The 24140-nt window shown below is 43.7% G+C and overlaps 1 protein-coding gene across 1 annotated transcript; it reads left to right on the top strand.

Annotated features, from left to right (window-relative positions):
- The first annotated feature begins 8432 nt into the window (after positions 1–8432).
- TLNRD1 (talin rod domain containing 1) lies at positions 8433–10971 on the top strand. Its single transcript, XM_005483412.4, has one exon. It carries the CDS (start codon positions 9135–9137, stop codon positions 10200–10202), a length of 1068 nt encoding a protein of 355 aa, XP_005483469.1. The 5' UTR covers positions 8433–9134; the 3' UTR covers positions 10203–10971.
- Positions 10972–24140: the final 13169 nt, after the last annotated feature.

Raw genomic sequence — 24140 nt, forward strand, 5'->3', positions numbered from 1 at the left:
AATTATAGAATGGTTTGGGTTGGAAGGGACTTTAACATCATTAGTTTCAAACACAGATGATCCAGTTCTGGTCGTGTAACGAACCAGGAGCCCATTCCCTTTATGGGCAAGGTGTGCACATAGAAAACAAAAGCAGTCAGGAGGCAGAGGTGTGGGTTTGGGGGGCTCTCCAAAGCCTGGCTGACTCTTGAAGTGAGCAGGGAGAACACCAGGGAGACACAGCACCTGAAGGAGCAGCTTGCCAAGCACATGAACCATGAGAAACAGCAGAGGAGGATGTGGGATCCAGGATTTCAGCACCCCCAGAACCAACCAGCCTGGGCTGCAGCCTCCATGTGTTTTATAACATTTCAGACACGCTGCCAGTGCCTGAGGAACAGGAAGCAGCCCAGAGCTATTCGTGGAGCTTGTTAAATGTACATAACTGAAACAGGGTTTAGACAAGTACTTCTCACAGAGCTGTCCAATACCAGAGCCACTAATGAGCACATTTGCTCGGTGATCTCTCATTAAATATAATGAACATCAGGTATACTATATCAGATTGCTGTGATTAATGAGGTTTTACTGAAATAGGTTTCTGCTAACTTTTGTTATTACTGGATCGTGTATACATTCACTGGAAAAAGAAAAAAGATTCTATCTTGGAATGCTGGACTTGAAGTGTAAAATGTTTTCCTTGAATTTCTACTAGGAAATATTTTCTTCAATTCTGTTTTTTCTTGTTAGAACAAACTAACCCAACTTACTTTCTTTAATATCTGATACTACATTCAGATACGGATCTCAAAAGTAACCTGATTTCCTTTGGTGGGTGAACAAGTTGTTCAGGATACCCAGCACTGCACCAACAAAATGATACATTTCATTGTCGTGCCAATAAAAGCTTTAATTTGAAAAGGAGATAGTTTTCATGCTTGGCTCTGACTTTGCAACTACCTCTGTTCAGGCAAAATTCTGTGTCTGGGAAGACTCGTTCAAGTCTGCTGCTCGTGGGGTCAGCTGCAGGACAAACACCTGCTCAGCCCCTGCCCTCTGCTCTTCCTCTTTCCATGCAAGAAACAAACACAATGCAGCACACACCACCAACAGCAGCAAATTAAATTGCATTCTCTTTTATTGAAGCACAGTGTGTTGATCAGAGCATCCACTGAATCATGCCAATACGATTTTTATAGCTTAAGCATCGTCACATTTCATAAGAGTTTTTATAGTCCTAGCAGCTAACACTATCAGGATTGCAATACAGAATATCAGAGAATACATGGCTACTTTCATTGTAGATTATGAGGGTAAGGTGGTAAATACTTTACCTTGTAGCCAAAAGTCCCGTCTGGTCATGCCAGGGAAGGTCTCAAGCAGTGACTGTCATTTTTGCTTCTGCAACACTCAAGTTTAATTAGTATTACACTTAATTATAAAGTTATATTTTACCAGAAATGCAAATCTACCTTCCCTTGTAAACTGTTTTCATTATTGAGTAGGGCTGGGTAAAGCTGTAATATGAGAGGATTCAGGATGTTCTGTTAATGAAGTTTTAAATTATCTCTTTTTTCCCATTTTTGGAACTATATTTACGCAAAATGTATTTTCCATACCATTCTTTCTCATGAGTTGGGAGAAAAATGTGAATTTTTAACTGCCAAAAGCTCTCTCAAGTCTTAGCTGCTGGTGGAGTTTTATATGCAATTTTCTATTTTAAAGTGGATTCCTATTTGTCACATTTTACTTTTCTTTGCAAATACAGTGCAGTAGAATATTAAAGCTTGTCCTTGACAATCCTTGGAATTAAACCTTAGAAAGAACAGAGAACTTGACTTCATTAAGGAAAAGGCAGCGCCTGCCTTCCTGGAAGGACATACAGACAATTAAGACAGAAGATCATCCCTAAGCATGCAGAAGGGACAATGAACATGCAAGGGCTGCCTGCTATCAGCATTTGCTGTGTCTGGCAGAATCAATTCATTTCAAGAACTCTACTGGCACAGAAGGATGTTTAATAGAAGCCCACATGAATTAAATGTTGTGCAAGGCAGCCTTGCAGTGGCAATTTTGGATGCAAGTGTTGAGATGTCCCAGCATTCAGCATATTCTTCGCTGTTTAAAAGCACTATCATACATTTTACAGAATGTCAGGTTGTTATGAGTTATTTGCAGTAAAACATTCAAAATTATTGTTTTCATAGGTCAAATTATCTCAAGTACCTTAAATGTTCCCCTGCAGAGAGAATCTAATGCCCAAGCTCTCATGCACAGACAGTGCATTTGTAATCCAACCCTCTGAATTTGCTCACAGGCAGAATTAAACTTGAAGAATCAGACCTGAACATGCCATCTTTAAAAACAAGAAAATGTCTTGGATAAAAAGCAGCACAGCAAGCAGAACATGCTGTCATCTAGAGCGTGAACATTTGAATAATTCAGAATAATTTCAGTCCTCAATTTAATTTCATGTGTAAGACAAGCACACTTACTTGCCATCTATTAAAAGAATACAAATTTTTGTTCCACAGCTTGTCAGATCTTGAATTCCTGAATCCAATTTAAAAAACGAAGTCTTTAATTCAAAATTTTCCCAGATTAAGGATTAACTATGATGATTCTGACATGAAATTCTAATTCAGGTACTAACCTTGAAATTCAGATTCTGACTTGAGCTTTGAACATAAAATAAATCTTTACCGTGAATTTGTGCTATCCTGTGCACATGCATTTTATAAATTATAATTCATTGATGGAATGGAGATGTCTGATAAATGACATCACAGCTTTGTGTCATTACCTGCCTGCTCAGGGCTGGGGAAAGGGTATGATGCTTGTCTACTCAACTACATTAAAACTATACAGTGTGATCCTTAAATTCAGAAACACCACAGAATGTTCCTCTTAGTACTCATCTTAATGCAGAATTTGCTGTGGATCTGTGCTGGTTAAAACTACGTACTGGTTACACAATTTAAAGTTACCCTATTAAGAAAAGAATTACATTAAATCCATGTCAAAGATTAACACAGCTCCCACAGGAATTCCATTTATAGTCTAATTTTCAGAATCTAAATGAAATTAATTTTGTTGTCCCAATTTCATTTTAGGTTTACAGGTCAGTTTTGGCCCCTACATCTAATGTAAGTAATACATTACATGAACTTCAGATGAATTAGAGGCGCTAAGCTTAAACTGTTAATGACCAGCAGCCCTGCTAAGAGAACACAGAGAGAGGCACAATGAGAGCAGTGTAGGACCAGAGACTCCTGTGAAAACATCTATTAAACTTCTCTCACAATACATTAAAAGAGGGCAGGGAGGGGAGAAACCCAAACCCTTCTGTAGAGTAGTACAGCTGCAGGACAGAACATACAACCAGAAGTGCAGTTCAGGAAGGGTGGGCCCTTGCACATTTTGTTCAAAATACCATGTTCTCCTTTGATGTCAAAAAAACCCAGACATAGGAGTCTAAGGGAGGGTCCTGGAGTCCTGTTTATGCTGGACCACTGGAACCAACAGCATTTGGCATTCTTGCATTGAGTGCTCCTGAGTTTCAAGGCTACAAACGTGCCTCTGGCCCTTCTCACCTGCTCCAGGAGGGAGAAGGGACACAAGGAGCAGCATGGCACCTCCTGGGCACCAGCCCCGAGACACACAAGGTGCAGGATGGATGTCTGTGTGTGCAGATGGCAGGCAAGAACAAGGAGCAAAAAGCCATTATTGGCTGTATTCACATAAAATATGGCACAGCTGTCCATTCAGTGCAAGAGGAGTTTTGTAGCTGCATTTTCCTTTTCATAAATATGTGTCTCTTCTCCATGTTGTATTAAATATCCATGGTAACAGCAGGGGACAACCAATTGATTATATACAGCAAGTGGTGAAAACAGTGCAATAAATAATGAATAAAAGGACAACAAAAGAAAACCTCTTTTGCTGTATTACCTTTCAGCCGAGAAACAGGAACTGACCACCATCCCACTACTGGGATGTTTACATTAATGTTGTTTACATAATAAATTTGTTCTTACCTTTGATACTGTGGTTTTGACTATGCCATGTTAAAAAAAGAACAAACACAAACCACTACATCAGAACACCAGATTAATTAAACCTGTATGTGAAAGCCCACCCACTATCCTAAAACCTATTTATTTATAGACAAAAGAAACAAAACTTGTGACTGTGTTTGCACTTTGCTGTCTCAAGTGCCCAGTTAACTGTTCCTCCAGATCTGTGTTTTTGGCTACACGCAGACCAGTTCTCAGGTTGCATCCCAGTGCATCGACCATGGCCACCTCTGCAGACCCGAGACAGACCCAGACCTCACAGCTTAATCTCTCATGAAGTAATGGCTGTAAGCACTGACCACAAAACACTTACTCAGCACCAAAGCATTTAAGACAAAATAGATCTCAAGAACAATAAGCTGGTCATTTTTGGAAACTTGCCTTTCCTTCTGTGTGACTTCCACTGCTGCAGAGAGGAAGGCCCATCTTCATCCACCCTCTTCTGCAGACTCTGCCTTGGTATTGGAAGTATTTCTTTCATCAGTCCCTGCCAACTTTATCCTCCTATGATTTTCAGTTTACAGCCTGACAAACCAGCTGCATCCCTCAGAACTGGAGCTATCATTCCTGTAATTACCACCTCATGGGTTTAGTCACATACAGCTGACAGAGGGGAACCACTGAATTGCCTTTTATTCCTTCATCAGCTAGCTCCCTATTAGGTTAGATCAATACATCTATACAGGAAAGTAATATAAAGAAGTACAACCCACCATATAGTAACTTCCTCTCACCCACCTGGCCACATACAGTGCTCATGAAATTATTACAACTTGGTATTCTTCAGCTATTACTCAACACTGGCAAAAATCAATTCCTCCTTCACAATAAAATATTTTACTAAGCAATAAAAGGGCCAGGTCCTTTCAGACGATTCAGGAAAGAAGACTTCAGCCTCCAGATTCTGTTGTACTAAGCACAATGCAAAATAAAGATCAATGTGACAAAAGAAGAGCTCATACAAGTAAGCCAATCTTCTGTACACTACTAAGCCACATTAAAAAGCCTTTTAATCCCTTGTATCTGACAATGCCTGCTGGTTTGAACCCCAGAGAGTTAATTCATTCAGACTCTGGCAGTGGAATCTTTTCAAAGCCAAACATGGCCTCATGATTGTCACATCATCCAAGTTTTTACACCAGTTCAGTGAGCTGCCCAAGCCCCCTGGATCACCTTTGCACTGAAATAAATGGGTATGAACACATCCTCCTTGAAAAAGAAGTGCAGAAGACTTAGGAAGGAAATACCCATCCAAACATCACTGGGTACAAGTCTCAGAGAGGCATGTACTGGCACTTTAAAGCACATACCTTGCTCAGGTACCAGCCCAGGAGAATCCACCTCCAAGGCTGCCTTTTAGAATAAGACTGCATGTTCATGGGAAACAGACTAAGAGAGACTCCAGCTAGGCCAGGAGTACCTAGGCAGCAACCCTACAGTCTGCAGGATGGATCTCACAGGGACCTGCTCCAGGAAAAGCCACTTGCATGGTAAAAATGACTAATGAAGGTGGTATTTTTATATTATTTTTTCAAGAAGCAAAAGTCAAGTCACTCTTCCCCAAACATTTAATATGCAGAAAAACTGAACACCCAGGGCTACTATGGGAGGACAATGGCATTTGGCAAGACTTCCTTGGACACTGTCCACATGCAACACCTACCACAGGACAAAAATTACTAGTTTTCCCCCGACAAATACTGAGGCAGATAAGGACTGGATCAGTCTGGTGGATGGGTTATAAAAGCTAGAAAAAAATTTGCTTTATATTGTAGCAGTTACTAAGAGCTCTGGTCAGGAACTGCCATGGTTAAGGCCCAGCTGGGTTTCTGTAGGGGGAGACTGGCGCAGGAGGCACTGCAGGACCTGTCCAAACCAAGGATCTCTCCCCTTTGTCCTTGGGGAATGGCACAAATCACACAGAGCATCATGGCAGGCAGCAGCATCTAAAAATGGAAAAGATTATTAGGTCATGTAACACCTCTTCTAGCCAGGGATGAGACCTACGTTTTCTAAAATGAAATCTTTCAAACCCTAATTAAATGTAGTCAATCCTCATTAAAGATAAACTAGGTTAATATTTATGAGAGACATTCTTTGTGCTGCATACTATCTAACCTCATTTAAAGATGTATCTGGAAATACTTTGAAATACAGTTCAGCTGGCTTCTTCTGCCCATTGATTTTTATTTTTCAGAGTACTCTGAAATCATTCCTATTTATACTTTTGAAAACAAGTCGCTGGCAGTAAGCCAAAATTGTTTAGGCCCAAATCATGACCTTCCTTGAAACTGCTTTAATCTGACTCAAGTAAACAGAATTTCCCTCACACTGTTTTTGTGAGGAGGGATGGGTGGAGAACTGCCCTATTTTTGACACACCCATAGACCAGAACCTACCCCTTTCCTCAAGCCTGGCTTTATGGCAAGGGCTTCCTTTGCCCCCCAAATATGTACACCCTGTTAACCCCCCACTTTCACATCTCTGTTCATCCTGCTCTACAATGAGAAGGCCAAAGGTTCTTCTAGCTAATGGCAAAGATTATGTGCAAATAAAGTTGTCTGAAGTTCTTTAAATGTATGGAATCCATTTGGTGGACTCTGTTTGTGCCAGGGTATTGTTGGATCTGACCTGCAACTGCAAGTGAGGAATCTGGTTCAATTTCCATTTATTTCAAGGTCACTTATACCCCTGCAGCAGTAGGAATGTAGGATGTTAACTGTGAATTGGGACAAATGTACTTCTGGAGCTCTGTAACATCTGTAACTAATGCTGAATGCATTGTAAATGCCTAGAATTAATGGCTGACTTAAAAAGAGAATTCTGATTGAAAGGAATAAAATAATGATATTATTTGGCTGCAGCTTAAGCTACAGCAAAATACGTAACAAATCTAAGATGTGGTTTCAACATGGGTTTGGATTAATCAGAATTATATCGATGCCAATACTGTACAACAGGACAGAATCTGATGTGTGCCTCAAGTTTACTGAGCGTGACATCTTGCTTTTGACAAGAATAATCTCAAAAAGTTCTCGGTGTGCTGCAGAATGGAAACAGATCAGAGGAAGTCTTTGTAGAGCTTTCAGTGCACAGCAGTGTCAGTAGGTTTACATTTTCCCTGCTGAAGTCTAATAAACAGTAACCAGTGTTCAAACACAGCGACAGAAACGGGAGAGCAACAGACCAAATTCGTCTTCATTGGTTTAAAATGTGGGTCAGGGCCTGTGCTGAGAGCAGTATTTGAGTGTAAAGAAAGCTGCGGCAGTTCCCCATCCCGCGTTTCCAGCGCTCCCGTTTCAGCACGGCCAGCCCGGCCCGGGTACCGGAGCCCGCGGGATGAGCGAGGCGGGCCCGCGCTCCGAGCCGCGCTGCCCGGGGCTCTGTCACAGGAACGGGTTCTGCCCCCCGGCCCGGGACAGCCGCCCGCGGGCCGGGAGCTCCGAGCGGAACGCCGCACTCACCTGGCGGGCTGCCCGGGGCAGGGAGCGGCACCCGGGCCGGGCCGGCTCCTCGCCCTCCGGTATCCGACAGCTCCGTGCGCCCCGGGCCGCGCTGTCCGGCTGCCTCTCGCCTTCCTCCCAGCGGCCTCTCCCTCGGGCACCGCCGCTGTGTGTGCACTGGCGGAGCCCCTCCGGAGCCCCGCGCGGCGGGGACGGGGACGGGGACGGGGCAGCGGCGGGGACGGGCGGGCGGTGCCGGCGCTGCTGCCCCCTCCGCCTGGGAGGAGCGAGCGGCGGCGGGCGCGGAGCGGCGGCGGGGGGAGGGCAGGATTTAAACGAAGGGCGGTGACACCGCACAAAAGATTTCGATAGGCTCAAGTGAGGTTACAGCAAAGGCAGCGGGGCGGGGGAGCTCCCCCGGAGCCGTGCAGCGTCTGGCTGGCAGCGCCGTCGCAGCCGCCGCTTCCCAGTAGTTTGTCTGAAAGCCTGAGAAAGGGATTTAAACGAAGATTTCCTACCCCTCTTTTTTTTTTTTTTTCTTTTTCTTTTTTTTTTTTTTTTTCCCTCCCTGGGAGTTGGCCGCTCAGCCAGGGAAGATGGCAGGAGGAGCGCAAGGCCGGGCGGGTCGCAGCATCCGCGGCTGCAGCCCGCGGCCACCACCCTTGTTTGCGGGAAGAGCCTAAGTTGGTGCGGCGGCGCCACCGCGAGAGCCGGCGAGGAGGGCCCGGGGCGCAGGGGATGGACGGCGGCGGCGGGGAGCGAGCGCGCAGCGCCCGCGTGAATGATCGCGGCAGGAAGGAGTGAGGCAGCGGCAAAGGAAGGGGAACGGATCCGCCCGCCCGCCCCAGCACCCGGATCCGGTGGAGCTTTTTTTTTTTTTACCCCCTCCTCTCTTTCTTCTTTATTTTTTTTTTTTTCCGTTCACCCCACGCTCCCCCGCGTCCCGGCTCCCCGCCGTGCCCCTCTCCCCTCCCGGGCCGGCTCCCCGCGGGTGCGCGGCGGGGCCGTGCGGGGCGGGCGGGCCACACCCTCCGCGGCGCTTCCTGCGAGCCGGGGCCGCGGCGGGCGCCGGGGGCGGCACATGGTGCGCAGCCGCCGCCCCTCCGGCCCCTGCGAGCTGCGCCCGGCGGGCGCTCCCCGAGCGGAGGCGCCGGGGGCGCGGTAGCAACTTGGAGGGCTGCGCCCCTGCCCCAACTCCGCGCGGCGGAGGAGCGTCCCTGAGGTACCGCGTCCGCTGAAGGGAACTTCGCGCAGGATCCCGCAGCCGGCGAGCCGGACGAGACGGTGGAAGGAAGGCGAGCCAGCGTGCGAGAAGGAAAGGAGAAAAAAAATTACGTATTTGTAGCTAAAGGATGCCAGACCGGGGCCCGGGGGCGCCCGGCGAGCGCCGCCCCGCCGCGGGAGCGCCGTAGGAGCGGAGGCTGGCGCCGGAGCGGGGCGGGCGCCCCGGCCGAGCTCGCTCCCCGAGCGGCGGCAGCCCCGGCGCCCAGAGCCTTTTCTTGCCTCCCGGCGATTAATGGAATGATGTTGCGGAAAAGGCAGAGCGATCCTGCCGGGCTCAGTCGGGACTGCTCGGGCGGCGGCGGAGGCGGCAGCAGCGGGGTAGCGAGCGGCATGCGAGTGCCCCCCCGGCGCTATGGCTAGCGGTGGCTCCGGCAAGTCCAGCAGCGAGGTCTCCGGCGGCGGCATCCCCAGCAGCAGCTCCCTGCAGAGGAAGAAGCTCATCTCTATCTGCGACCACTGCAAGATCAAGATGCAACTGGTGGCCGATCTGCTTCTGCTGTCGAGCGAGACCAGGCCGGTGAACACCGAGAGCCTGTCTGTCTTCGGTGAGTCCTTTGAGAAGTGCAGGGACACGATCATTGCCAGGACCAAAGGACTCTCCATCTTGACCCATGACGTCCAGAGCCAGCTCAACATGGGACGCTTCGGGGAGGTGGGAGAAAGCCTGATGGAGATGGGGGAGCTGGTGGTCTCCCTGACCGAGTGCTCTGCCCACGCTGCCTACCTGGCTGCAGTGGAGACTCCGGGAGCCCAGCCTGCCATGCCTGGCTTGGTGGATCGCTACAAGGTGACCCGATGTAGGCATGAGGTGGAGCACGGCTGCGGGGTCTTGAAGACCACCCCTTTGGCAGATATGAGCCCTCAGCTCCTGCTGGAGGTTTCTCAGAACATGTCCAAGAACTTGAAATTCCTGACAGACGCCTGCGTGCTGGCCAGTGAGAAATCCAAGGATAAATTTGCTAAGGAGCAGTTCAAACTCAGTGTCAAATGTATGAGCACCAGCGCCTCTGCCCTCTTGGCCTGTGTCAAGGAGGTCAAGACCTCGCCCAGCGAGCTGACCAGGAACCGGTGCGTCTTGTTCAGTGGACCTTTGGTGCAGTCCGTCTATGCTCTGGTGGGCTTTGCCACTGAGCCCCAGTTTTTGGGTAAAGCTGCCACCATTAATCCAGAGGGCAAAGCTGTGCAAACTGCCATCCTAGGAGGAGCCATGAGCGTGGTATCTGCTTGTGTGCTCCTGACCCAATGCCTCAGGGATATCGCCCAACACCCCGAAAGTAGCACCAAAATGAGCGATTACAGGGAACGGTTGAGGAACTCAGCTTGCGCCGTCTCGGATGGCTGCAACCTGCTATCTCAGGCACTAAGAGAAAGATCTTCACCCAGGACTTTACCGCCAGTGAACTCCAATTCTGTGAATTAACCCCCACATCTTCTGTTTAGATCCCAGTCATTGCTAAAGGAAAATAATATCCCACCTCCTCACCCCTTTTTTGTATACCAAAGAATTTGCTTGGATGAGCCCAATCCTTTGATTTCATGTGGTGAAGATGCAGAACGTATTCAAACTATATGTACTAATAAAGGTAGCCAGTTTTGGCTTCTTTTTATTTTACTTTAAAGTTAAGCAAGTATCTGCAGATAAATTTTTCTTTATTCAACAAGGTCTTCACACAAGTGGTAAAACTGTTTCAAAGTTTTTTATATTTGGGGAGGTGGGGGTATCTTAGAAAAAGGAGAAAAAAAAGAGCTTTAATCGCGCTGGGTGCGGTTTTTAAAGTTTGTCTTGTCTTGTCTTCCGAAATTTCCCTTCTAAATTTTGCTGTTCGGTTGTGCAGGAAAAAGGTTACCTCAGTTCTAACTCATTTAAAAAAACGAAAAAACCCAACAACACATAGATGATGGATGTAGCTACTATTTTGTTTGTTTTTGTTTTGTATGACTTTTTTTTATTTTGCATCAAGTGTTAGGTTAGAAGTGCATTTGGTGTGTAGGAGTGGAAGGACTGGAGGTTGTGGATTATATTTTCCATGTGTTGATTTCCAAACTGGGGGAAAAGCTACTGTGAGTGTTTAAACAAACAAACAAAATTACACTATAACAAAAGTGATTTTTAATTTTTTTCCAATGTCAGTTTTTATCTTGCATGTACTGGAGTATTTATTTCATCTATTAAAATGTTATGTTTCTCAGATGCTTTTCTGTGAATCTTTTAATACTTGAATAATTGAACAACTAGGCCTGTTTGTATTGTATGTCATTTCCCCTAGGGAATGGGTGGTACAAACGTAACTGTAAGTTCTAGACAGCAGCATAGAGGCTTCAATTCAGTTCTTTTATTTTCATAAATGCTGTTCCTCTCGCAGTACTAGCCCTAGCACACAGAGCTGCTCCAGTTGTACTGTGGGCAGCTGGGCAGTGCTGCATACACTGGGATTGCTGTGCAGAGCACTGGTGATTGCTGCAGCGGGGCACAGCCTGGCTTTGTTTGTCTTTAGCAGCATTTGGTGTTACCTCTTGAGAAGGTTTTGAATTTTAATTCTTGTAGGTGTTGTGGGCCATCTGTGTGTTAAATCTATGAGTTCCAATATGATTTCTTAGAAAACTTTGCTGGTTAGCCTGGCGTGTGCCATATGTCTTCTTGGGATTGTGAAGGTTTGCTGGAGTGGACTTTAATTCTTCAGAGGTTTGTGTTGGAGCTCCTCAGTAGAGATTTCTGTCACAGCAGTTTGAGTTTGGTGTTGCAGATTACAGCAGACCATGGCTGGCTTTTGAGGTGCAGCTGACCTCCAGTTGAATTCCTTGGGAGGTGTGAGTGGAGCTTTGTGCATGCTGCAGTAGTTCCCAGAGCTGTAATGATGGATGTTGTCAGCCTGGCCCTGTGAGATCTGATGCTTTCTATACGTTCTGTTAAATAGAAGAGCAAATCTTCTGGAAAGGAGGTTTTGTTTCTCTGTCCTGCTCCATTGCATAATTGGGTTTTTAAATAGGTCTGCAGATCAAACCATGTTGAAAGCTATTGGCACCTTAAAATGTTACTGTGGCTTAAACCTCAACAAATACTGTCCTGTTTATTTCTTTGAAGAAGGAAACCTTTGGGCTTTGGGTGTGGAATGGACCTGGAGTAGTGAAAGGTCTTTGTTTTATAGCATTATTGTTTCTCTTGCATATGATGCTTTTACTTAAGTGGAGTGAACCATTACTGGGTAGTGGACAGACATCTGTTGGAGGACATAAAAGCTACATCTGAATCTTCAGGGTTAGAGAGAAATAATTCCTTAAGTACAGCAGACCTCTGGGTTAGGTTCTGTTTATATTTAAATGGAACTTTTCTGACTTCAGTGAATTGTGTGAACAATTCTTTGCCATAATCAGCCCGGGCTGCACTCCTGCAGGGTGTGATGTTCTTGCCATGCAGTGAGTGCTGCAGAGGCATGGCTGCCCACAGCTATGTGGTGAAGTACAGAAGTCCTCCCACTTCCATACTTCACCACATAGAACACAGGTTCTAAGTATTTATTATTCTTATTATTATTCTAATTATTTATTTTAATAAGTACATCTATGCACACAGTGTTCTACCTTTGACTGGGATGCCTCCACAGGTATTTGCTAAGGGGTTCTCAGGTGTGCATACACAAACCTTTTCCCATCATAGGGCAGGAGCAGCTGTAGGAGTCGGGATGGACTCGCAGGAGGCCAAGGCCATCTCCAGGGAGGTCCTGTGGCTCTGCTGGATGCACTCTCTGCTCAGGGAGGTTCTGTGGCTCTGCTGGATGCACTCTCTGCTCAGGGAGGTTCTGTGGCTCTGTGCTGGGTGCAGTCTCTGCTCAGGGAGGTTCTGTGGCTCTGTGCTGGGTGCAGTCTCTGCTCAGGGAGGTTCTGTGGCTCTGTGCTGGGTGCAGTCTCTATGTGCTGGGTGCAGTCTCTGCTCAGGGAGGTCCCATGGCTCCATGCTGGGTGCAGTCCCTGCTCAGGAAGGTTCCATGGCTCTGTGCTGGGTGCAGGCCCTGCTCAGGGAGGTTCCATGGCTCCATGCTAGGTGCAGTCTCTGCCCATCTCTCCTTGGTCTCCCTCCCTCGCGTGTGTCCGTGGGAGCTGAGGCGCCTCCCCAGTGGCCGTTCTCCTTTTCCGCCGGGGCTGTGTGGAAGGAGGAAAAGGGGCAGTGTTGGTTCAGGATGTGCTATCTGCAGACAGGAGGTGAGGAGCCCGCCCCACCCTTCCTGTGCGGATCCCGGTGGGGCAGGATCCGTGCGGGACGTGCAGGGATGGGCTGGGAGCTGCAGGGCACAGCCACAGCAGCATCCTTGAGCTCCAGGTGCTGTCACCTCCATGGTGGGGCCTCCTCCTGCCAGACACAAAACAGACAATTCTGAAAAAAAATGGAATATCCCGCTGGCTCTTTTGATGTTTCTACTTATTAGTTTTTGGTGCTGCTGAACTAATTAGATCCTTTTTGATTCATTTATACATTATTGAGATTATATGGATCACAGTACAGCCTCCTTATTACCTCTGCATATGAAAGGCACTGTGTTATTAACGATGATAACGCTGATTTTTGTTGTGGTAAGATCTTGTTTGAAGTGGTTTTGTGCAATTTTTGTTTTAACGAGGTTACTGTAGATTCTTCCTCCCCTTTCTTATTATATTTTTAAGTGAGGTACATGCATACATATATAAATAAGTACGTATCTTCTTCTTTTTTTAATACTGAAAGAAACCAGACTGCCTTAGATGTTCCTTTCCTTTTGAGCTGTGTGAATTCAGGAAAGATTCAGTTTTATAAATAAAGTGGGAAATGTAGCCAGGCCATGATTTTTTAACAGGCTGATAAAAAAAATAAATATACACAAATAGTAAATTCACCAAAGTGACTTCCTGTAACGTTTTAAAACAGTAGTAATTTTAACAGGTCAAAACATTTAATCATTTCTTTTGAGAGTACAGCTCACACAAATGGAGGCACACGCTGCACCCTGGTCTCAGCTTAACACTGTATCTGTCAAAATCTGGCTACTCATGTAATTAGCATAGCAAAGTCAAAAAAACCCCAGGGTTTTGATGCCAACAAGCACAACTTGCACATTATGGCATTTTTCTGAGCTGAAAAAAGTGGGGTACCACTACTAAGTGTGAATATATGTATCTAAATGCTGTAGTGCCACATTTATAGACTTAATGTTTATTGTGATAATTTATTTGGCATTTATTCCTATAGAATATTAGTTCTGACACAAGACAATAGTTCAGTAGGTAGATTCATGCTGTTTGCTTACTTTGTACACTCTGGGCCAGAAGAAATACAAAATGGATGAGTTTTCAGGGTGCACTTGCAGGGCCCATTGAGGTCAGTGATTCTCACTTGGCACCATAGTTAGGCTCCTGTTCCCAAATCTTCCTCACCATTTAAATCAGCAGGTACTGTGACTGTTGCATCATGGGCTTACACAAGCAGGAGATTTTCTGATGTGGAGCCTTGAAGGAAAAAAAAAAGTTTTAGGGTGCTTATATCACATATGTCATAGCTAAATGCATTCTTAATAGTGCATTTAATAAAATGGTTAACTTATTTCTAAAGACATTATGCAATGCACATTTGTAGCCAAAAACAACGCTATCCCCACCACAAGAGAAGTAAGCTTGTTTTTTAAATGTAATAATTTTTTAACTGGGAAGGAGCTGCCACCTTTGTATTGTCTGTAAATTTGATACTATCTTGTGGTTGCTCCTTCAGCATGGGGAAGGTCATTACTGATGTAATAATACAGCAGCTGAGTTCGAGTTTGAGATCAGAGCAATGTGTTTTCTGGTTCTAAAAAAAGTAAGTTTTGTAAGGCAACCAGTAAACCAGCAGCAGAATGCTATTGGAAAGCAAGTACACTATTTAAGGGAACTTGCAAATGTAAAGCCATGTTATTTTTCAAAACTAAGAAAGAAAGAAAAAAAAAAAGACCCTAGGTCAGATAATTCCCTTCACTTTTTACCACAGGAAATGATCAAAGTAGCAGAAAATCTGCTCTTTTTGGCCAAACTTCTGTCAGAGACAGAAGGGGTCCAGCCAACACATGGTGTATGCAGCCTTGCAGTAACAGGGGATGTGGCTGATGGGAAAGGAGGTGGGACCAGGGAAAATCTGTAGGGCAATACCTCTTATTAAACCCACAGGAATTTTCCTATGCTAGATAAAGCAGCGGCTGATCCAATAAAGCAACTCTCAGCCAGCAGAGCCTTTCTCTCGGGGCTGGCAGGAGGCTGGGAGGGTTTGGGATGCTCTGTGCTCAGCAGCTGAGCTGCTGTGGGGAACCGGAGGTCTCTGGGGTGGCCCTAAGAGATGTACAATCCAGGCACAACGTGTACCTGCCAGAACAGTTTGGTGGGAAACGAAGGGGTTGGGTTTTATCTTTTTTTGCTTTCTTCCCTATCGGGCTCTCTCCAGACTTCACAAGCAGAAGCAGATGGTAGGGGCCAGTACGTTTTACTTCTTTGTTCTTGCTGCCTGTGAAAGGTGCCAGATGGGCAATGATAAAGATAGAAATTCTCTTCCTGTAGCCCAGGGATAGCGGAAAACGCAGAGCTTCAAGGCTGCCCTATCCACACAGGATCACCATAACATGTTTTTTTGGGCCCACTGTTTCACTGTTTGATTTTTTGCCAAGAAACTGACAGAAAATCCCAATGGCAACTTGACAGGGGCATTGAGGACCAGTTAAATATTTCCCATATGACACCAAACCACCACCAGGTTTGGATCACTCACAAATGATCCAAAAAGTGGATGGGCTAGGTATGAAGTGCAAGGACAGATCTTATACATGAGTAAGTCAGAAAATTAAATACTGTATACTCTGAGGTGTTTACTTACTTGGAAATTAGAATTACCATATTTTCTATATGTAAAACTAGTTCAAAAAAGTGTATTTAATTTACATAATTAGCAGCATTACTCAGAACCATCTTCTTAATGAAGACAGACATCTATGGACATGAAGGGCTTTTTCCATGACTTTAATTAAATACTGATGTTTTCCAAAGTATGTTCAAATATTAAGGGTTGTTTTTTGTGTAGCAAAGTAAGGAATTACATATTGATTTTCATTAATCTGAATATTTTCCTGGAGCTGGTTTTATTGTGCTTGAGTCCTTTGAACCTAAGAGGGTTTTTATTTTGTTTTTTTAAAACCATGCAGAGTATGATGCTATATTCCAACAAGTCAAAAGCAGCATTTCAAGATTAATGCAGAGATTCCTGGGGTCTTTTGTCAGCTTGCCAGGCTCTTGTTCCTGTTCTAACGTAATTCTTTATAATTTCCTTTTATGTTAATAAAGACTTCTTGTGGCTGTAAAAGTTGAAGTTGTCTCACTCCATAGACAGCCTGGTTCTTATGTAGATACTATTTAGATTATTTAGAAATCCTGCTGGTTGCCAGATGGAGCTCTTCTGGGTTTTATGTTAAATACTTGGAAAGCCAAATAGCTTGATTTTCCTCTCCTCCCTCCCTCAATAAAATAAATACTTGAAAAGTGATTACTAACAACTTGCTTAAATTCAATTTTAAAATCAAATTATTCTCAGCTGAAGTGACTGGAAGTATGAGATGGCTCAGAGTAGTTGGGTTTTGGTCTGACTTACCTATCAAGATCTTAAACCAGCAGTTTTGTTTGGGCAGCTGAACTTTGGTCTGGGGATAGACAACACAGCCCTGAAGCCTGTTGGGCACTGAAGAACTTGTGTTTCATACTGAATGCAGGTGTGTCCCAGGTCATGCAGAAGGTGCTTGGGAAGCACTGGGACTCAATGTCCCACTAACCACAATTCTGTTGTTGTCAACTTACAAAATGTCAAGAGAGCAATTCTGGCCATGAGGGTTACGGTTTTAAGCAAAGAGTAAGAAATTGCCTTTTCCTAGTCAATTTTTTTCAGTGTGTATTGATTCTGTCTGGTTCACATTACATATAGGAAGTCTCTCAATTGGCTGTTCAGGTGCACTTTGGCCCCTGTTTGCATTCTGACCATGCACACAATGGAAAAATGTGAGAAAAGTCATCTTGATCTGTATGTGCAGAGTGACAAATTATAGGCCCTGCAGCACTTCTGAATTGGTGTGCAGTTAATGCTCTGGTCTTATTTAAATGCTTCAAATTTAGTCAATGTTTAAAAATTTACTTTCTGTTTAAAAATTTACTATGAAATCAATCTGTTCTGGCTGTATTAGATTCATAGTTCAAAAACTTTATCCTCTTTCATCATCTTAAAGTAGTCATTGGTCTAAAACTCTTCAATCTCTGGGTCTGGCTTAAAAAACAAAAAGAAACGGAGCCCTGTGTTTCAGTTTTAGTATTTTTGAAAGCTTTAAAGCTAATGAGTTGACCTATTTTTAAATTACAGAGCATGGAAAAATAATGGGTGTATTCTTTTTCATGCTGAAGTGAGCTATTGTTTCTCTGCTCATAATTAAAAACTCACTTTTTAGAAACTCAGATAGGTCCTAGGCATTGCAAGAAAGTTTGTAAGTGAAACTGCCTGCATGAAATTTCCTTAATACTGAGTTTAGACATGGATTCATTCAGGATCTGTAATCTTGTCTTGTGACTGGCATTAGAGGAGTTTGTGCCTGTAAATGGAGCTGGTAACACATGAGTGGGATGAAGAGCAGTTGTTGAAGTGAGTGCTGCATGCTCCAGAGACACCAGCACTATCTCTGAAACTCCAGACAGGTGCTGCTGCCTGGACACTGCAGGTTGGGATGCTCCCAAGAAATTACAGTGAAATATAGGACTGAAAAAAGCTATGAGCAAGAGAGGCTCAAAGGGACAACACAACTTGGGGTTTTTAAGGGTGGGAAAAAAGGAAAATACTTGGTCAGAACTATTGGAGTATTTAGGGGCTTAACTCCCACTGATTTTCAGTGGGAGGTGTGTGTCTGGATGCTTTGTAGGCCTGGTCATTTGTGATGAACTTTGAATGCCTGTGGGTTTAAAATTAATTTAGGATTAATTTAGGATGTTGGGTACACTCTTAGTGAAACCCTGGGAAGCTGGGAATTTGCAGTTGCAGTTGCATGGGCCATGATTGTGTTCTGCCATCCTGACCCTTCTGCATGGGTTACAAGCTCTTGTTATCCTTTAGGCACCCTGGCTGGCAGCAGCCCAAGGCCCAGCTCTGCCTCATGAGTGTTTTATGGCTGCCAGATGCCAGCATTGTGCATCTTGCTTTCACATCAGAACCACAGATTTCATCTCTGTCCCTCCACCCTCTGCTCCTGGTGCAGCACCCAGATGTGGGAGAGAGATCCCTTTGTGCACATTATCCCTGCAGAGGCCACGTGCATGAGATAGATCCTGGTGGCATTGGAATCATCCCTGTTCTCTCTGGATGTGAATGCCAACCTCCTCCATGCCGTGGACATCCTTCCAAAATGTGTCTTGAAGAGTTGCCCCAGATCTGTGTTCCCTGGATCTGCATTTCACACATCTTGGCAGAGCTCTAATGCTCCCCAGAAGGAAGGATAATCTGCTTTAGGTATTTATGAGGTGATTTGAGCTGGGGGGGAGGCAGGGGAGCTGGATAGTAGGTTAGTGGCCAGATTAAAGTTATAGCCCTTAAGGTGTCCTTTGGGGCTTTTGTATGGCATTTTCTGCTTCTATTTTACCTAATTCTGCTGTTTGCTAACCTTGTGTATTGAGTTGATTTGCAGCTTTGAGTTCAGCAAGACAGAGGAGGCATCTGAATTTACACTGCTCTGTAGTATCTATTTATTGAAGAATCTCCTATAACTTTCTGATATTGGACCCTGAGGCTTCTTTTCTTATCTTGCCACGAGTGCTTTGTTTATGAAAATTTCCTTAGGTTTCTCTCCAGTGGCAGAAAATAACTCCAAAGGAAACCCTATTTGGTGTATTTATCCAATTCCTTACCTATCTTCCTTTTATGGACAGTTTCAAGATAATTAGATGAAAATTACTTTCTTTGAGAAAGTAATTTTACTCCTAAATATCAAAGTCATAGTCTGAAACTTGTGAGCATTTTCTTTTATATGTGATTAAACCCACATCTGTTCATTGGGTAGAACAGAGGCAGAGCCATGCTTTTCTCTCTTGGTATGTAAGACAACAAAAGACCAAATGTTCTTGTTTGGTTCACTTTCATGGCTGTACTGCAGCACACAGAAATGTCTGGCTGCATCAACAGTGCTGGTTTGGGCACTGAGTGTCCTTTGATTACAGGCCCAGCACTTTGCAGACCCTTGTATTGGGGGAAAAAGAAAAATATGGCAAAGGACCATGTTAGTACATTATATTGTTCTGTATTAAGTTTGGTTTTGTTTAAAACAAGGAAGCTCAAATCAGAATTATGTGCCAATTCTTTATAAGATCCCACTCATTTGGCAAAGGAATTGCATTAATTACCTCTTGTTTTCTGTACTGTGTCATTACAGAAGAGAGAACACATGCTGCACTTGTGAATGAAATAATTCACTCACATCATTGAAGCCTTTGCAGTATTTTTCCCTTTTCCTTTGAAAATAATGGTGGTTTGGAGAAGACTGGATGATAAACATACTTTGCAAATGTACAGGGGTGATCAGGAAGAAGTTTGAGTGAAAAAGACTTCTAAAATCTAGTAAATCTATCTGATAGTAACATTATTTTAAAATAGTCAAAGTACTTTTTAAAAGCTTTTCCCAAAGGTTATTACCTTAGCCATAGCTTCTCCTGGGTTGCTGTTATAGTTGGTTGCTGTTACTGTGGACATCTCCTCCCCATGAGATGATTTTAGAAGATGGACAGGTTTCACTTATGGAGGATGCAGTTGCTCACTGGGTTTGGATCCTTTTTAAGACTGTGATCTCTGAGATGTTGCAGGTTCTTCCTTGTGAGACTGCATTTTACTGGAGTGATCTGGAATTTCCGTTAATCACTGATGTCCAAGGAAAGTCACTCCTGTCAAGAGAATGGAGCATAAAGAATGGTCACAGTACAGCTGTAGGAAAAATGCTGTAGGATGGTAAGATGGACACTTCTCTTTCAATAACTGAACTAGCCCTTCTACCTCAGGACTATTCATTCCAAAATATAAAGAATTTCACCTGCCAAAAAATTTATATCCTACATGATTAATGAAAGCCTTCCTTCATATTTTGCTCTTTTCAAAATCTACTTATCAAAAATAACAGGTTAAATGTTGGGGGGTTTATGCCAAAAATTAGCAGGTTTTTTCTATCAATGGGGAAAAAGCAAACTGCTTTAGTTTACAGAAATGGGCTGCAAAACAAGATTTCTTTTCCTCATTCAGATGCTCTGTAACTAAGTTATTTTACTTCTTACATCCTTCTAAAATAGATTTTTACTGTTGATTTGCATTGACGTCCTACAGTTTTATTTTAGAAAAGTGCTCATCTTGTTAATGTGCTTTAGTGATAGTTACTATATCAGAACCAAAGAATCCTGGTTAGTGACAGAGTGAAATGATGTTAAATTTGTTTCTAAGGGAAGAAGCTAGCACTGTGCTGAAGTCAGATTGATGATAATTTCAACCTAGTCATTTTAATTGCTGCTGTATCTGTAGTAGTGTTTGAGGAGTCCTGTAAGCCCGAAACATTTTATTTTCAAACTGTTTAATTTCACCACTCCAGAAAGTACAGAATTCTCAGACCATTTTTAGAGGGGGAATTATAGCCCTTTAGAATGCGCTTAGCAAAATGTTCCTAGTTAGGTCTAGTTTGCAGAGTGAGTCCTACCTGCCAATATGGAACTGGGATGTACAGGTTTAACATGTTCTGAGAAGAGGTTTTTGTACTCTTAGTGAAGAACTGCATTACCTGAGGTTTGGGTATTTTGATTTTTCAAAGAAACACTGATTTTTTTATTATTTATAAGCAACCTTTTAAATTAGCTTTTTGAGATGAAAGCCCTAGAAGTGTTTTATTAAATGTCTCACCCCTCTGTAGTTCTTGTCAAATAGTTCCATTGCTTATCTATTTATTTAATTATTTTTGTAAATACACAGCACAGTACCCTGTGCAAATATGAAGCACTGATGTTGGCAGCAAATCAGCTTCTGTTTTCAGTGAGGACAGAGTTTATACCATGATTCTCTTCACCAGATAAATCATTTGTGTCTAACATCTCCAGATAGCAGATCTATGAAATTACTACTAAATACTCATTAAATACTAAGTAGTTATTACATTGCTAAAAATCTGCATCAGAACTAGCAGCTAGTTGAGGAACTATATAAGCAGGGGCCTATATGGAAATATATTTGGTAATAAGGTAAATGCTTGTCATCACTGTGCCCTGCCAGTGATTTTAGTTCTCTGCATGTTAGGACTGGGAAAGAAGGTAGAAACTTGTTTGGTCAAACAGTACAGCTCAGTTCTCAGGGAATAAAAAAGCCCTTGCAGAGTTGGCTTGGATGAGCTGATAAATAGGGAGCTGCAGCTTGTGATAACTGAGGGATTCGTAGAGCAAATCCCTTCACAGGAACTGTTAAGGGCAGTTGGGCCAAGTCTGCTCACAGTGAACCTTTCATCTTCATCAGAACAAAAGCTCTATTTTCTATCCCAGGCTGTCATGTATCTTCACCTTTGGGGACTGTGCCTTTTCTAGAAGCACAGATGAAAAACAATGCACCTGCTTCCCATGAGATATGTCCCAACAGTCATCACTTTTTGTGGCTGTCTTGGTCCTCAGCCTGGCACTGTGTAATACTGTCCAGTGATGCTTTTCTCCCTTGCTTTTTACACTGTCACTCACATATTCCTTAGTGCACATCATCAGACTAGACGCCATAAATCACCTCTGTTTCTACTTCTTCTCTAATGCTTCCTAAGATCTCTTGTACTGACTTCTAAAAACAGCTGGAGCTGCACCATCACTCCATTTTAAGCTCTGAATTGTGTTAGCCATTACATTGGTTCCACACGCTGCTTGGGTGGAGACATCAGCTGAAATTCCCAACACAGCCAGGAATTCCAGCTTTGTGTAAGTGGTGGTGACTTCCTAATTTTTAACTACATTACACCAAAAAAAGAGGATTTTTTTTTTCCCCAGAGCAATTTACCAAGAGGGGAAAATGGAAATACTGTTTGAGGATGACCTTCCACCCCAGTGATCTGGGGGTGGCGTTGGCTGACGTCTGTTATTGCTCAGCTTTCCTGCAGTAGTCGAGTGCTTTGTCATTGCTACTAAACAGAAAACTCCTGAGATCACTGAACAGTTTGGGAAATGACAGAAGGATTTATGAAAGCAACTGTAGAACAAAGTGTTTCTCAAGTTTACCTGAAACAAACGTGAGTCCTTTTTGAGCAGATTAGATTGCGTTGGTTCTAACAATTTCTTCACTCTGAAGTGCTATTCCTGACCCCGAGATCCTAAGAAGGAGAGATAAAAAAAGAATGAAATTACTTTGCAGCACTACAGCATGAGAGCAGAAAAAAGTGTTGTTTTGATTGTCTCCAAAAGAGAGGCAGTGCTGTAATTCTGTTTCGTTTTCGTCCACAGAACTTGAAAAGATTTTTCCTAGAAATGTGTAATGGGACTGTCAGAAAACAGACCCCTCCCCTTCCCAGTAGTTTCCTGCTGAAGTCATTTAAGGCCTCTCACAGCTTTCATCTGTGTAGGCACTGAGAGCTCATGGGCCAAGATTTTTTTTTTTTTTCAAAGGGAATACTAGCAAAACTGAAGCAGTTTTTAAAAAGTTGTTAGGAACAAAAGTTGGAAGTTTCAGTGCATGTGAAGCTGGCTCTCCACCTAATCAGTTTCTCATTTCCGTTCTGTTTCCGCCAGCCCCATTGAAGTGGCTGTAGGTGTTTTTCTTGTTTTAGGTATTGCTAAAGGCATGTCTGAGAGCTGCCCAAAGGGGCGGAGGGGGAAGTTGTTCCTTACTTCACTTCTGGGACTGTCTGTTCAGGGCTTTACACAGGAGGTGACTTGGAAAGGCTTGTGAATTCCATTTACTGTGCCCTCAGACCTGATGATCACAGTAGGCTGAGCACACAGAACCTGCTCTGCAGGCAACATCCCTTTTGCAGTAGCTATTTATGAAAAAAAAATCCCTTTGTGGAACTGGCAGATAGCCTGCATTTGCAAAGATGGGAATTTTTGTTGGTTATATATACAGTGTTTAACACAATGATCAAGGCAATGCGCTCTTAGAAGAAACCATTACTACTCTGACTAAATGGATGCTACTCAGCATGCATTTTCTGGTTGGACTGAATTCAAGCCTCCCATTCTGAAATGGATAGCTTTTTTGGATCACATTCACTTGTCTCTCAGACAAATCTGTAGTGTGGATTTGTTCCTCAGATGAATGATACACATTTCATCCGGTTTCTTTCAAGCTGAACTCTGCCTGGCACAAGAATGATAAATGTTTTTTTCTTTCTCCTTATGTTTAGAAGACCATGTTGCATTGTGAAAGATGAACTTCATTCCCAAGGGAGATTAAGTGCATTCAGAGGTGGATTTACTGGTACATGTTTGTAATGCTACAGCAGTGCCACAGGCACCTCATCAGACAGACACACACTGGGGTAGTCTTGAGCCTCAGTCATGCTGCACATATCAGCTCTCCTGTAAAGCTTTCATTGGAAGTTATGTGTCCTTAAAGCCTAGAGGAGTCTTCTCTCTAGGGAGTGAATTCCCCTATCTTGTTTTACTATTAGTCTTTGGGGGTAGTACAGTATACAAGTATAATATACAAGTATTTCAGCCTTGGAGCATGAAAAGCTTCCTGATGTTAGCTGGCTATTATAAATTGCACATGCACTGAAGAGAAGAAAATGCCAGTATTTAAGTAGGCCACCAGCATGCTGTTAATGCAATCCACTGCATTCATATGACATTTAAAGTGAGTATTTGCATTTGCTATGAAACTGCGCATACCTAATGTGTAATTTTTGGGGCTTTCCTTGATCCAGTGGAGCTCTGTGAGTTGAGTACAGTCTAAAGAACAAATTTACTGCTTTGAATTAAACTCCTGATCAGGTCCCAGGATCATATTTGGGACTGCTGAAATAATCAGTACACTTGGAGAAAAACCAAAGTTCACTCCCAGCATCAGACCCTTATCCTGCAGTGCGAGCAAGCCCTGAGCATTACCTGTCCCAGTCACCTCCCCACAACCCATCTGTCCTTGTGATGAGACCTTAAGTTTGAGGCCAGCTAGACAAGATGTTCTGTGGCCTGAAACTAGACCATGGCACTTTTAGATATTCTGGATTCAGGTTGTCTGTAAGGGCCACCTGGAAAGGAGAAATTAGGTTGTAGCTCAAGATCTGTTTCTAGGAGTGGCCTTCTCAAGTACAATTTAAGCAAACCTGTTTAATTTGCTATGGTTCTGTTTGTGCTGAAA

Source organism: Zonotrichia albicollis, chromosome 11 (assembly GCF_047830755.1).
Source record: "Zonotrichia albicollis isolate bZonAlb1 chromosome 11, bZonAlb1.hap1, whole genome shotgun sequence".
Lineage (NCBI taxonomy): Eukaryota > Metazoa > Chordata > Aves > Passeriformes > Passerellidae > Zonotrichia > Zonotrichia albicollis.